This window comes from Diorhabda sublineata, chromosome X (genome assembly GCF_026230105.1).
Source record: "Diorhabda sublineata isolate icDioSubl1.1 chromosome X, icDioSubl1.1, whole genome shotgun sequence".
In the NCBI taxonomy this organism is placed as follows: domain Eukaryota; kingdom Metazoa; phylum Arthropoda; class Insecta; order Coleoptera; family Chrysomelidae; genus Diorhabda; species Diorhabda sublineata.
In genome coordinates this window covers 37,452,370-37,466,198 of record NC_079485.1, presented here as the reverse complement: position 1 = coordinate 37,466,198, position 13,829 = coordinate 37,452,370, and the positions used below count along the sequence as shown (strand labels likewise).

The window sequence follows — 13,829 nt, the reverse complement described above, 5'->3', positions numbered from 1 at the left end:
AGGAAAGCTAGGCAGGATTTGGTGAGATGGCGTGTAGCTTGGCTTCTTTTCTTCTAGTTCCCGCTCTGGTGAGCTGTTTACAACTTCTTGTCTTGGCAAATTGTGCAGATAATTCAAAGAAGGACCTACAAACGTCCATGACAAACAACGTTCTGGCAGACCATCGATTGCAAAAGAGGAAGAAGCAATGCTGAAAGGTTGGCGGTTTAGGAACCCAGCGAGATTATACCTGATATCTGCAAGTCCTGAATTCACAACATTTTGAAAGTTGAAATTCAGTTAACCATTATTTTAACATTGAAATTTATAAGGTATAGTAATATTTTTCAAGCTCAGCATTGGTTTGAATGATGTTTTTTATCCGCTTCAAACAAGAATTGCATAATATTTGTGTAGTGGTGTAAGACCTACTAGCAGATTTAGTAGTATGATTTATTGGTGAGAAATGTGTTACCAATACAGTATCAACATTTTGCTATTTTTTTGTATCATATACACAACTGCTGTTATGAAGATGCTGTATAAGACTTTGGTGTTATAAAAGTTGTATTTTCCAATAATTTCACAGCGCCACTAGTTCTATTTGAGTATCTGTTGGGATTCCAAAGCTTAATAATACACATATCTTCAAATAGATAGTTATATTTATTAAAATTTGTATAAATACCCTCAAATTTTTAAAATGTTCTTGAAATTTTTTTTTTTTTATAAAATAATTAAAGTTTCATCATAAAATTAGATAAATACTTCAAATTTACACAAATGTAGTAACAAAAGAGTAATTATTGCATTGAATTTATAAATTATATGACCATAAGCATGCAATGTTTTTCCCTCCTTTAGAAAGCGCTACTAGTGAATCAGCAAATCCTGTAACAACTCCCCCTACACCAGCACTCACACTGTTCGACGCACGTTTCGATAACCAAATCATCATCTTCAGAGACTGGAGATAAACTAAAACTTGACCTACACTACCGGTCAAAAGAACAACAACAAGGGGGCTGATGATGAGCCCGATCTCACGTCCACGTCGTGTGGATCATAGCTTTGTAGGTTCATAAAGAATTGTGTGTATCCACCTCCACTACCACTCCACAAACCAAATTGAAGCAGGTGCAACAAATATTTGTGAGACTCTCATCGATGTTTGGGAAAAATAAGCTTATCGTCTTAACGTTTGCCTTGTGAGGAATGAGATGACTTGTAGGTTTTCATGTAAAACTGTTCGAGTTGTTCTTTAGTATCCTGAATTATTTATAACTGTTATTTAAATGTAATAAATATTATGAAGCGTTAAATCCCTATTTAGGGATTTAGCTATTTATTTTGAAACACCCCATATTATCTAAATTGAGCTCAATTTTATGGTATATACAATAAACTGGGATCTCCTCGCGTATACAGCACGTGTACTCCAGGAGATCTTTGCTATATTTAGATATTGTCGAGTAAGACAGCAAAATGACATTCTTTAGGAAATGCTTTAATGTTCACTGCACTGTAACTCTAAAAATAGGACAGTTATTTGAATATAATAAAAATAAGATCGGCATGTGATTCTTCGTAGATTGACGTCTTCTAGGATACATACCCTAATTGCAATACAAAATTTTTACAATAAACGATCATTGAAATTCAATGAAAGCTAATATCTAATAAATGAATGCTGAATAATGCACTTATCTGAAGGTAATGTGAAGTGAATTTTGACAAAAAAGCATCGTTGAAATCTGAAACCCACCAATTCATTACTGACATACAGTGTGACTCATTTAAATTGGAAATCATTGTGCCAGAACTGTATGGCATTATCTGATCGAACATTATCTAAACAGATGGATTGGGTGTTGTTGTTATTGATAGAGTGGTTACCTAGATTTAACAATTAACTCGGTTCTCTGGGGTCAAATCATTCAAAAGATTTACAAAACCGCCCAAGGTACAGAAGAGAAACGTTTACGATATCTACAAGAATTTACTGTTAACTATCACTTCAAGAAATTATCTGTCAATGCTATCTCCTTTTAATTCTACATCCGCAAAATACGCATTTGCCGCTCAATTATATCTTCATTTACCTGAAATCAGTCTCCATTAAACGTTTCTTAAGTTTGAGGGAAGAAACTAATCGGAGGGAGGCAGGCTCATGTTCCTTATAAAAAAACACGTTTTTTTTCACAAATTCAAGCTTCAAGCATCAAAACGTGTCACCAAATCCCTATAGTATTGGCCAGTTATGGTTTTCTTTTTTTTTTCTTTCTAATCAATAAAGATCGCATCTTTGGAATCATAAAATAGTGACCGTGACCAAAATAACGGTTTATTTTCTTCTAAGCCAGTTCCTCAAACGAAGTCCATTATATCGGCTGTATTTCTGTTTCTGGGGTATAATGGTATACCTAAGCTTTAGCTACAATTCACTTAGAGATATCCAAACATTATTTTAAATTTTTATTTCAATCCAGCTTCTGATCAGCATTAAGCAATCGTGGCATCTACCTTACAAATAACTTTTTCATATGTAACCAAAATATTGCGTTCTGGTTCCGTTGAAATATTCCTCATGTACCTAAGTGCCAGAGTACGGATTTTATGAACCATTTCTGGCGTAGTTAAAATAAATGACGGTTCCGGGTGTTCAGAATATTTACGTAATTTTTTTTTTCGGTTTATTTAACTGGTTTTCCACATTAAAAATAATGTTTAATTTACACTGGATTTTTTTTTGTTTCTCCATTTAGCAATAACTTTATATGAGTATTAAAAGTAATCTATCTCTCAGATTTATGTATTTTTTTGAAAAATGATATTATGAATAAGGCGAAAACTAGAACTCACTATTACCTAAAACCATCTTCATATAACTTTTCTCTTGTAACGCCCTTGCCCTTTTATGTTAGTGGAGTAGATTTCGGATTAATTGAATGTAGTTCTACTGTTATTATGTTTTTATTTCTATGTTTTAATTTGTATGGTAAATGGTATGGTTCAAAAGACCCCGCGTGTGGGGTATTATGTGGGGTTTTCCTTATTAAGTAAATTTCTTAAGTAAACAACGGATTAGTTTTTTTACTCAATATGTGGATCATTTGATAAACGACTGATTTGAAATTAACTTTTTCTTATTATTCCTTTGAAAGCACCTTACACTGATTTGAACAAAATGCGGATCAAGTGACCCCCTCTGCCCTACTTTAAAACTAGTTATCCATTTCAATTTCCAATATTAATCACATATATACAGAATATAATGAATGATTTAAGATACCAACGAAATAATTAAATATCTTTGAACACTTTCCCTCATTTCATTTTTTTAACCAGCTTCAACAATTCTATTTGTTACAGTCGATAAAGAAACAAGATTCCGCACCTTAAAAGAGCGACAAAATGAAGAAAGGCAAAGAAAATTGGAAGAAATCAAGGCACAAGCACTTGCTGCACAAATATTCAAAGAACAAAAAGAAAATGAAAGGCGTAGACGGTTTGACGAATTAAGAAGTAGAGATGACGCGAAACGCCAACAAGTTGAAGAACGTAAACGGGCTATAAACGAAGCTGAAAAGGATAGATTGGAATTTATATTAAGGAAGAATCAACAACGAGAACAGCGGCTGGAAACAAAAAAGAAAAATGAGAGAAGTAGCGCTGTTTTCGCTTTTGGTTCTTCTACACCCCGAATGTTAGATCCAAATGACGTGTCCGCTTCTTTTTGGGGTACTAGGAGAGCTACTTCAATTCAAAATATTGTTACTTCTACAAATTCTTCTACCCTAACTCGACGACAATCTGAACGGGACTTGGATGCTGGAAACAAGAAACGTGCTACTTCTGCCACCGGACTGGAGAGAACTGGTGAAAGTAAGTTCAATTTTATCTAAATAAATTCTCATGTGAATTATACAGTATTGGTAAAACACATAATATTTCAATAGACTGACTGTTCCACTGGACTAACATTCGACTATGTGATTACCTTATTTATTAAGATCAAAATCGATCGGTATAAAAACAAAAGCGGGTGTACGTCGAGAACTGCTCGGAATTGTTTGAAACGAAATGGTTACCTTTGAAAGTAGAAACTGTTTCTCGAGTGCGATATCAAAATGATGGAATTTTGGTAAAAAATCAAAATAAAATACATTGCTTACGTTTTCCATACATCATAAATATAATCCAACCTCCGTGTACTTTTGTACGCCCTCAATAACCCGAAATAACTGAAGTTTGGTCATGTTTTCGGGTGGATTTGACAGTGGTGGAAAATAAATTTATATTGAGTACATTCACTATAAAAGTCTCAAAAGTTACATTAAATTCAAACATTTCTTCATGTGTTCAAAAACAGACCTAACAATTAGCTGCAAGTGACGTTACTAAATGTGTAACGTCCGATGCAGTGCACAATTTTGACATTCTCTGAAAATTTCGACAATCATCGTGTATTTGGTTTCATTCGTTTTTAAGGATATTCCAAATATGGAAAGTGGAAGTAGGATACTTCTTTCTGACTTCCCTGTCCCACTCAATCGAGCGACTGTGACGGCCGAATCATTACTTTCAGTTCATTATTCCTTTCCAATTCTTCCAAAAATACTCTTTGCACAGCTACGAAGAATTCTTGTAATAGTTGTCGTGCTGAAAGATAAATTTTCTACCGATCAGACGATGGTCAGAACGCACTACATTTTCCTCCAATATTTTTTATAGTCTCCTTTTTTCAGAATCCCTTCATTTTTAACAGGTGTCCAATCGCTCTTCCTGCAAAACATCCCCGAACCCTCACAGAGCCTCTGCTGTGTTTCACAGTTGGGATTACACATGGGTTTAACATCAGCTCTTCCTTTGACCTGCTCACAAACACATTTCTCCTAGACCTAAAAACCTCAAACTTTGACTCATCATTCCATAAAACCTTCCTCCACTCTTTCTGCGTCAAACTTTTATACTCTTGCCCACCGCATCATCAAAAAGGCCAGCTTCTCTCTACCTCCTACCTAGAAGTACTCAAAGGAAGATTCATTGATCTGAGCTGCTGAGTCGTCGATCACGTTTACTGATCAATACAATAAGATTATATCGTCAATGGTTCTCCTGGTGAATGCATATTTTTTCACGTTGTAGTGCGTCGAGGTATTTTTAATTCGACAGCAATGGTACGGTTACTTTTGTTTAAACACTCTAGATTAGGAAGACTTGCGATTAATGCACGAGTTTCAACCGATAGTTTCCTTGGCTATACTCATTTTAAAACGTACAAATTTGTATTTGCACGAACGAAATCAATTTGTATATGAACTTGACAAAAATATGTCTTGGTCTAAAAAGTATAAATCACAGTATATTTTTGTATATCACAGGGGTAACTGAGACTAAACTACAATCATCAACACAGTATTTGTCCCACTCACAGACAAACTATAAACATGCGGTCGTATAAAGTAAGCAAATAAATTATTTTTGGTTTGTAAGAAACCGTTTTGACCTTTGCTTGACAATATGAAGAGAGAAATTTGTTGTATTATGTGTATTAAATAAATAGATTTTAAGATTTGGTTGAACGTTATTTTTAATTTTTATTCCCATTTTTTCAAATTATTGTTAAGTTTTTCATTTAACACGTTACTTTATTTCCAAACTCTTCTGCCAAAAAAAAACAATTGTTTCAGTTTTGACATGTCTTCTCAGAGATAGATTTATTTAAATAATTGTTTTAAAAGTCTCTTTTTGATTGACACGGCATACACCTTCTAGTTTTTGTTACAAAACTGATTTATTACCATTCTAATGGGGTTTTCGGAAATTATGATTGAGTTAAACCTATCATCTTCTGAATGTTCGGAAAGTGATTTGGATTCGATTAGTATCTTCTGAAACTCAATGAGGTAATCAGACCATAGCCATATGATAGAATTCTTTCTACCCTAATATACATCGGAAAGACCCTGGCAAAATAAATATTTTATTTGTACTACCAGAAACATACTATTAAATAATTGGAATTGCCCCCAAAACGGGAAGAAAATACCGTTTTCTCGGAAAATCTATAGATCTGGCAGATTAATGAAAGCTTTTTATTGAATCATGGAATTTATTTTAATTTCTACCAATTTTTTATTTCCACCCCTCGGAAAGCCGAGAAGAAAATGATTGTTTGAGAGCGGACCAGCTGCTCTAATGATGTACCTCCGGCATATGTGCTGTAGAAAATCCTGATTCGGACAAAAAATTATTTTAATTTTAAAAAAATCGCTCATTTTTGTACTAGCCATAAATTTTCATCAACTAATTTGCATCCTCAGGTGAGAGAAAACGTTCTAAGAAAATATCCTTACAGAAAAAAATTAGGTTGAAATGAAACATTTCTACCATCTGAAAATTTTTATTTGCACCCTTAGGAATATATAGAGAAATATGATTTTCTCAGGATATACCAAAAGGCATATTTCTATATTTCGTCTTCAATTTTCAGTACATTTCTATGTCTGCTAAATCAAAATATAGATATAACCTAGCATGTCCAATTTAATCAGATTTTTATTATTTATAGGAAAATTGTAGTATTTGTTGATATACGTGTGTGAGCTGGGATAAAGATAAACATTAGAAAAATGTTACAGTACACAAGCTCTACTTAGTATTTCAACTTAATTTCACCAGCGTTGGTTAATAATTTACTATTATAGTGTATTTGTTGAGAATAGAAATAATATCCCCAAAGGATCAGTCACTATTCATAGCACCAAGAGTTCAATGACAACTACAGAGAAACCCTATAAACTAATAATTTGCTACCAAACATATATCCTACTAAACTTTAGGGTTGAAAAGTATAATCCCTTTCGTGACTACTCGATAAATGGAAAATTTATTCACTCTAGTTAATTCAGCAATTCTTATTATGATTGCATTATCAGATTGCTGAATATTTTCCCTTTTTAAACATTTGAATATATTTAAAATAACTTGCTGTGCTTATATATAAATTTTTATTATTAAATTCATACCTGTCTTTATTCTCACTACACTGTGCAATTTCATCGTCTGCATTCTCCAATAGTCAAAAGAACGCCATATTTCTATTTATTTAAATAAATTTATGAACGCCAATGCTTATCGCAAGCTGTCCGGCAGGAATATTTCGAAGAAATTGTGTACATACGGCTTCGGCCAATAGAAATGCATGCAATGTTTACGATTAGATGTTTTCATTGGTGGAGAGTGGAGATGATGAGTCCACGTGGACTGACGGTTTGTTAGATGTTTACCGAATTCTCTACGGGGAGTAAACATTATTTTATAATTTCTTAATTTGGTATGAGCGCCGTGCGTATTTATAAAATATTGATTGTTCCTCACATAACTGTCTTCAGCAATTGATATTGGAAGAACTATACCACACTGACGAATACTTTTAATTTGACGATCGTGTTCAGAAACACTTTTTTTCATTTGTTTATGACTGCCAGATGAAAATAAACATAAGTTGTATGATTGGTAGTGAAAATTATCACATTTATCTACTTTTTTTTTCTGAAAAAACTCCCAGTGGTTAGAATCTTCATTTACTGATCGTGTCATTACAAATATATGTGTTAGTACACTTCTTACTAACTCTGTTCTTTTTTTATTTATCAAAATTTGCACGTCAGCTATATTTACGGCAACATGTATAAGGGATTATTCAGTTAAATAAATCTAGATATGCAAAGCTGAACTTTGATCAGACATGAGGTTGAATAATCTGCATAAAAATTTGGAAATCTTGAATAGATTTTATGAATATTGTGTTGCTATCAATTAACCGTAAATGTAAAATTTTATATATTATTGATATTTATGAGTAAAATGATAGGTTCCTGAAAGTCCCTTTTTTCATATTTTGACCCTAAAGTCTCTTTTTTTTGTGTACTAAAAGCCCTGTTATCAATACTAGATTGTTCGTTAAATTTTTCATGCGAAATATATCGCCAGGATATCGCCATATATTTCTTATCCTATACGAATTACGGCTTATTCTAAATTTCGATAAACACAGTTCACATAATGAAATGGTACAAATTATTATCTCTGTATGAATGATGAAATTTATTGTTTTTCTTTGTTAGAAAGCAAAGGAACAAGAAGTCGGAATTTGGATAGGTACAACGCTATGACAAGATCTGTAGGTAAGTGTGTGTAGACACTTCGTGAAGTCAACACAATACTACAAATCCATTTAGTATAATGTATGTCGTATATGAAAATTCGACTGCATCAATTGTAGATTATAACTGTGCTCTTATCACGTGCTCAAAGCTTGTAGCGCACTTTTCTTAGGGTTGTAGTACTCGTAACAAGTGTTTATACTATTTATTGATCTTCAAATAAAGTTTATGTTTGTTTTTAATTTTGATGTCGAAACGGTTTTACGAGGGAGAGTGAGTTTTTAAGAAAACTTAGTTTTAAATATTCAACACTACACGATTTGCCGAAAACTAAAAAAAAACAGAAGGAAAAGTTGGAGACAAAAAAGAAAAAAATTCTTGATGACTCTCAAAGCAGCCTGCAGCAGTGGAGCAAGAATTACTTGAATTAAAAAAAATGGCGATAGTTCACTTTAATCATAACTATGTAATTGCATATTTATTTAGCACGGCGTCATGGACTGGAGCTTTATTAACTTAATTAAATGAAAAAGAAAGATTAGAGTTCGTTAGATACTCATATACTTTTGTTTCGTATACAGTGTTAGAATGTACACACAAAACAGTCTGTCGTGTATGGTATTAACGAAATTCTCAGTAAAAACATTAAATGAGGATTCAAAACGATCTAAATGCATATTTTCATCGTACAGTAGGGTCATATTACTACAAAAAATACTATATTAATATGACTAAAAAGACAGATTGGTGGTGAATATTATTTGTACAATTTTCGGCATCAGTATTAACGTTTAGAGTAACAACTTAGCATGAGTTAGTTAATGTGCGATATACTTTAGTAACTAAGTGCACAGCAGCTAAACAGGTAAATTATATTTCAGTACAAACAGAAACTTAATTTTTTATATTTGCTATACGCTGATGATAAATGGAAAAATACTATTGCAACAATAATTTAAACACATAATGGAAGATGCTTATATCCGATTATCTGAAAATGTGGAGACATAATGGTCTAGAAAGCTCTAAAAATTCCTGGAATGATTTCTAATATGAGTGCTATTGTAATCGATTCAGAATGTTCTAGAAATTTCTAGAACATTCATCATAAGCGATTTAAAATGCTCTAGACAGTTTTATAAATTTTTAGGATTTATCTGGAAAGTTCCTAAATGTTTACGAATGTTATTATCGATCTAAAAGAAGCAAATCGAAGTGATGTACATCTAAATATTCTAGAGTGTACTGGCGCTGAAAATTTCGGTGCCTGATGGTATATAAACCGAAATTTAGTTAAAAAATGTATCCTTATATATTTTCTATACCATTAAACATGCGATGTATTTTAACCCGAGCAACCCAGCGCTAATTCTTTATACAGTGGGTTTGAAATTAATAAGTTTTATGTGTTGAAGTAAATTATAGTCAGCAGTGGTCCTTAGATTATGGCTGATGGCGTTACACTAAACTTATAAAAATGTACGACAATCTGCTTTTAACATTTTCACTTATCCAAATGAGTAGATCTTTTTAAGTATTCTTCTATCCCCGTGTTTTCTAGTAGCTGGATTGCTTCGACGTTTAGTGGTTGATGAAGCCTTTTTTGTGTCTTTTGGCTAAATTGATATATTAATAGTTCGTTCAATAATTCCCATCTTAAAATCCCTTTGAAGATCACTATTACGAATATACTAGGGGACATCGGCAATGCTCCTTTATACTTATTTTGGAATTATTTTATATTTGTATGTTTCCTATACCCACAAAGTTGTATACCGTAAGTCCGCATTAGGGTGATCGTTAAAAAAAACTTTTTGCAAAGCTCTCTAAAAAGCTTCTTTTTGATTACAAATACTGGGATTTTTTTTTAATTTAAAACAACACTTGCTTTTACGCTATCTAAGTTGATTAAACGTTGAACTAATGCAATGGTACAACGATTTGTTTCTAAAAGATGGAGGACAGAAACAATTCCTCATTTCAATCTTGGATGATTATAGAAAAGAAGGCATTCAAAATATGAAGGGAAGTTTACTCGAGCCTTTGAGTGAAAAAATCTAAATATTAAGATAACGTTTGTATTAATGTAATTTTAAAATAAAAATATCAATTTGAATATCTTCCATTTTATTATTTAATATACTAAATCAACTGAAGTGTGATCTTCATTGATAGTTTAAACCCTCGTTCCATATATTGTCAAATGCTTTTGCTACATCTAGAAATATTGTTTTTTGTATTATATTTTTTATTCTGAGTACAAGGTAAATTGTAGAATGTTTATTTCTAAATCCAAATTGGTGCTTAGGAATGAATTCCTTAGCTTCTGTAACGTTATTGCATGAGAAGGTTTTCCTGGCTTGGGAATCATAATACCATTTTCTAAAATGAAATATTAAATTGATTAATTAGTACTAATTGTCTAGTTAATTAGTAGTTTTTTTAATTGATTCATGTATCAAAAGTAAGCATGCAACATTTCAAGCCAAAGTATTAATGGACGTTATTGTAATATTAGTTACAAAATTTGTACCATACAAACAGAGGTAATTATGTATGGTAATTAGATTATTTTTGAACAAAATTTTCATCCGAAGAATTCCGCATTTTTCAAATACAAAAAATACAATTTCAATCCAATTATTAAATATAATCTCTGTGAAACTTCTTATTTTTTGTTAATATTTCCCTGAACTCTGAAGATGAATGATTTAATTGTTTTTTGTCTCAAACACGATCGTTTTCCACCCATTTTTTCCGTATTAGATTGTGTATGTCTCTCAATAATGCTAAGCATGTGGTTTTTTTCAATTTTCAAGCAGTTACCGTTTTATTTTTAGAACTAAAAGTACGATTAGATTGTTGTAAACATTCGTTTCAATTTCTAATACGATCGGGCTTTTGATCAGCATTAAGCAATCGCGGAACCCACACTATAGAGTACTTTTGCTCGACGACGATTGCTAAGTACGAGGTCATCATCCATGCTCTTTTAACCAGTTTTAAAAACAAAACCATTTACAGATCATTAATTAAAATAAAAAATTAACACCTCCCCTCCCTATTTACCCAACATTTTTCTTTATATGGTAATTAAAATTAAATTTTATGTTAGCCATATATGAAATTTTGACAAATGATATCAGAAATTAACAATATAATCACCTTAAAGAAACTGCGAAAACTTTGGACATGCGATTTTTCCGACAAACAGCTCTCTCTAACACTCTTCGTAAGAACACTTGTTCATTGTTATGTCCGTTTAAAGCTACTTTTGAATAATCCTTAGTAAGTATATAATTTCATAAAGGAATAATATATTCCCATTCAAAATTCCTTATACGATCCTCCGACCACAAATACACGCACGCACATACCAAACACTTATCGAGTTCCTAATGCAATTGTATTTCATATTTCTGGTTGATTGTGGAAAAATATAGCTTGACTCTTGACATTTTCATATTATTTACAAAAAAAAATGTTCTAATGCTCTTCATTTGTTATATATTTCATTTGCAACAATTTAGTTTATGCACATGCTATGTATTTTTTGCAGGTAGTGCACCAGTAATACCAGCCGGCTGTGCAAGCGGTTACTCAGGACGTAGGCGCACTGACCTAGTCCCTACCATTCCATCGAAAGAATCAATCAGTTCATCCCGCAAATCCTTAAACCACTCACCAGGTAGGGCTTACTCAATGACCCGCTTAGATCAGCTTGCCAAACCACGCAGACGACACGATCTACCATCATTGGCAGAAACCAACTCCTTTCGTCCTTTATCCTCTTCCAGTCACTCTTCTGTTACCCGTAGCATGAGCCACTTGGCCGTAAGTAAAACGGCACCGTCACCAACTAGAAGAGAGTTGAACAAGGCGGACAGTCGCAGCATGCAGCAGCTGACTGAGAAACCTCACGGCCTGCCTCGTACAACTCGTGCCACTCTATTAAGGGAGCAGAAATTGCTCGCATCCTCCAATTGCAGTGAGGGTATGAATTTTATACTCTACTTTCATTTTTCTCAAGTTTATTTACTGTTCTGGAAAAGAGATACCATAGACTGATGCTACTTGAATCTCATATAATGCAATGTTCATTTCGTCAGTATCATTTTATTAAAGAAAGGAATTTCCAAAGTTGTCGAAATCGGTTCCCCAAAGTGGTCAAATTAGCTTCCCATCGGGGATCGAAATACATGAAAACGGATTTTGGGTTTGACGAGGAATACCTAGGCTGATCCCTTTGCTCTGCTTCAGACCCATTTATAAATTAAAATGATAATTATTTATTATCTCGTCACATTGTAACCCATTATTTAGAGACTCACGCTATGAAACAAATATTTGGTGGATACATAGGGGAATCTACAGTATCATATTGCGAATGTGGTAGACAGTAGTGTACAGACAAACATGCAGATAAAATACCCACAATCGCTATCGCACCCTAAAATGTTCAAGAAGTCAATGATCTCGTGTTGCAAAATCCAGGCAGGGCAATCTGGTAAAGATAGTGGGTCTCTCATACCATACGGTACAAAATATATTTACTGCCGAACTGAACATGAAAAAATTATCTGTAGGATGGGTAACCAAGCAAACTAGAAAAGACATTTGCTGTCGTCTTTTTACGCCTCGACAAGACAAAAAAATGTTCTTCAAAGATAATTGATATTGAATATGAATCATGGATCCATCAATATGATGTAGTACCAAAATGCAAAGTAAGGAGTGGAAACGTCGAGTTTCACCACCGCCGAAAAATTTGAAGATTCAACCCTCGGCAGGAAAAGTCATTCCAACCGTATGTTTGGATGATGAAGGCATAATTTCAGTAGATTACCTACAAAAGAGAGCCACAATAACAAATTCTTTTTATGTCAATTTAGATCCAGAATTGCTTGAGATGATAAAAGAAAAACGCGGGTAAGCTGCGAAAATGTGTTTTCTTGAATCAGTATGCCCACCCAATTACAGGTTCGCCATTCCAACAGCCACAAGGTAGGCAGGATTTAAATTGTTGAGCATCCGCTATATTGTCCAGATTTATCTCCCAGCGATTACCGACACTTGCGCGAATGACAATTCTTTGTCTAATGCAGTCGTATGTGCGGTAAATCATTAGACATTAGAAATGCTAGAATATTGGTAGGAAAATGTATTAGAATTAAAAGAAACTACAAAAATAACGCTGCATTTTTTGAATTGGTAAATATTTTTTATGAATATGAATAAAAAATGATTTCTAAAGTAATTTGGCCATTAAGCTCTGATGTATCAGCTCATTTTGGGAAAGGGGCATTGCGCCTTAAATAATTTGGGAATCCCCTATTAACAATATTAATAACAACTAAATAGCCGTTTCTAATAGCAAACTAAGCATCATTATTTGAAACCCCCCAATAATTTTCTATACTCCAGTCAGTTAAAAAACATTTGTTTTGAATAAAAATTGTGTATCTTTTGTTTTTAGATGTAAATTGCGCAAATTGTACAATATACAATCAATATTTTTGTATGATGTAAAAAACAGTTCGGGTCACTAGGAATTTTACATCTTTACTCTTGTTACTCAAACAATTGCATTTATATTAAATGAAATATATGTTAGATACTCTAATTTTTTAAATTCTTGTTTTTTATGTCCAATGATGAAAATATAATATACAGAATTTT

The 13,829-nt window shown here is 32.9% G+C and overlaps 1 protein-coding gene across 4 annotated transcripts in view; it reads left to right on the top strand.

Moving 5' to 3' along the window:
- Positions 1–13,829, top strand: part of LOC130450950 (calponin homology domain-containing protein DDB_G0272472) — a 39,744-nt gene that overhangs the window by 9,905 nt on the left and 16,010 nt on the right. For 2 of the 4 annotated variants that reach the window (XM_056789703.1, XM_056789702.1), the window contains exons 2-3: positions 3,352–3,864; positions 11,710–12,144. In XM_056789703.1, the coding sequence (XP_056645681.1) occupies positions 3,352–3,864; positions 11,710–12,144 (948 nt within the window). The remainder of the gene's footprint in view (positions 1–3,351; positions 3,865–11,709; positions 12,145–13,829) is intronic. The other 2 variants (XM_056789705.1, XM_056789704.1) reach the window with 1 other exon arrangement.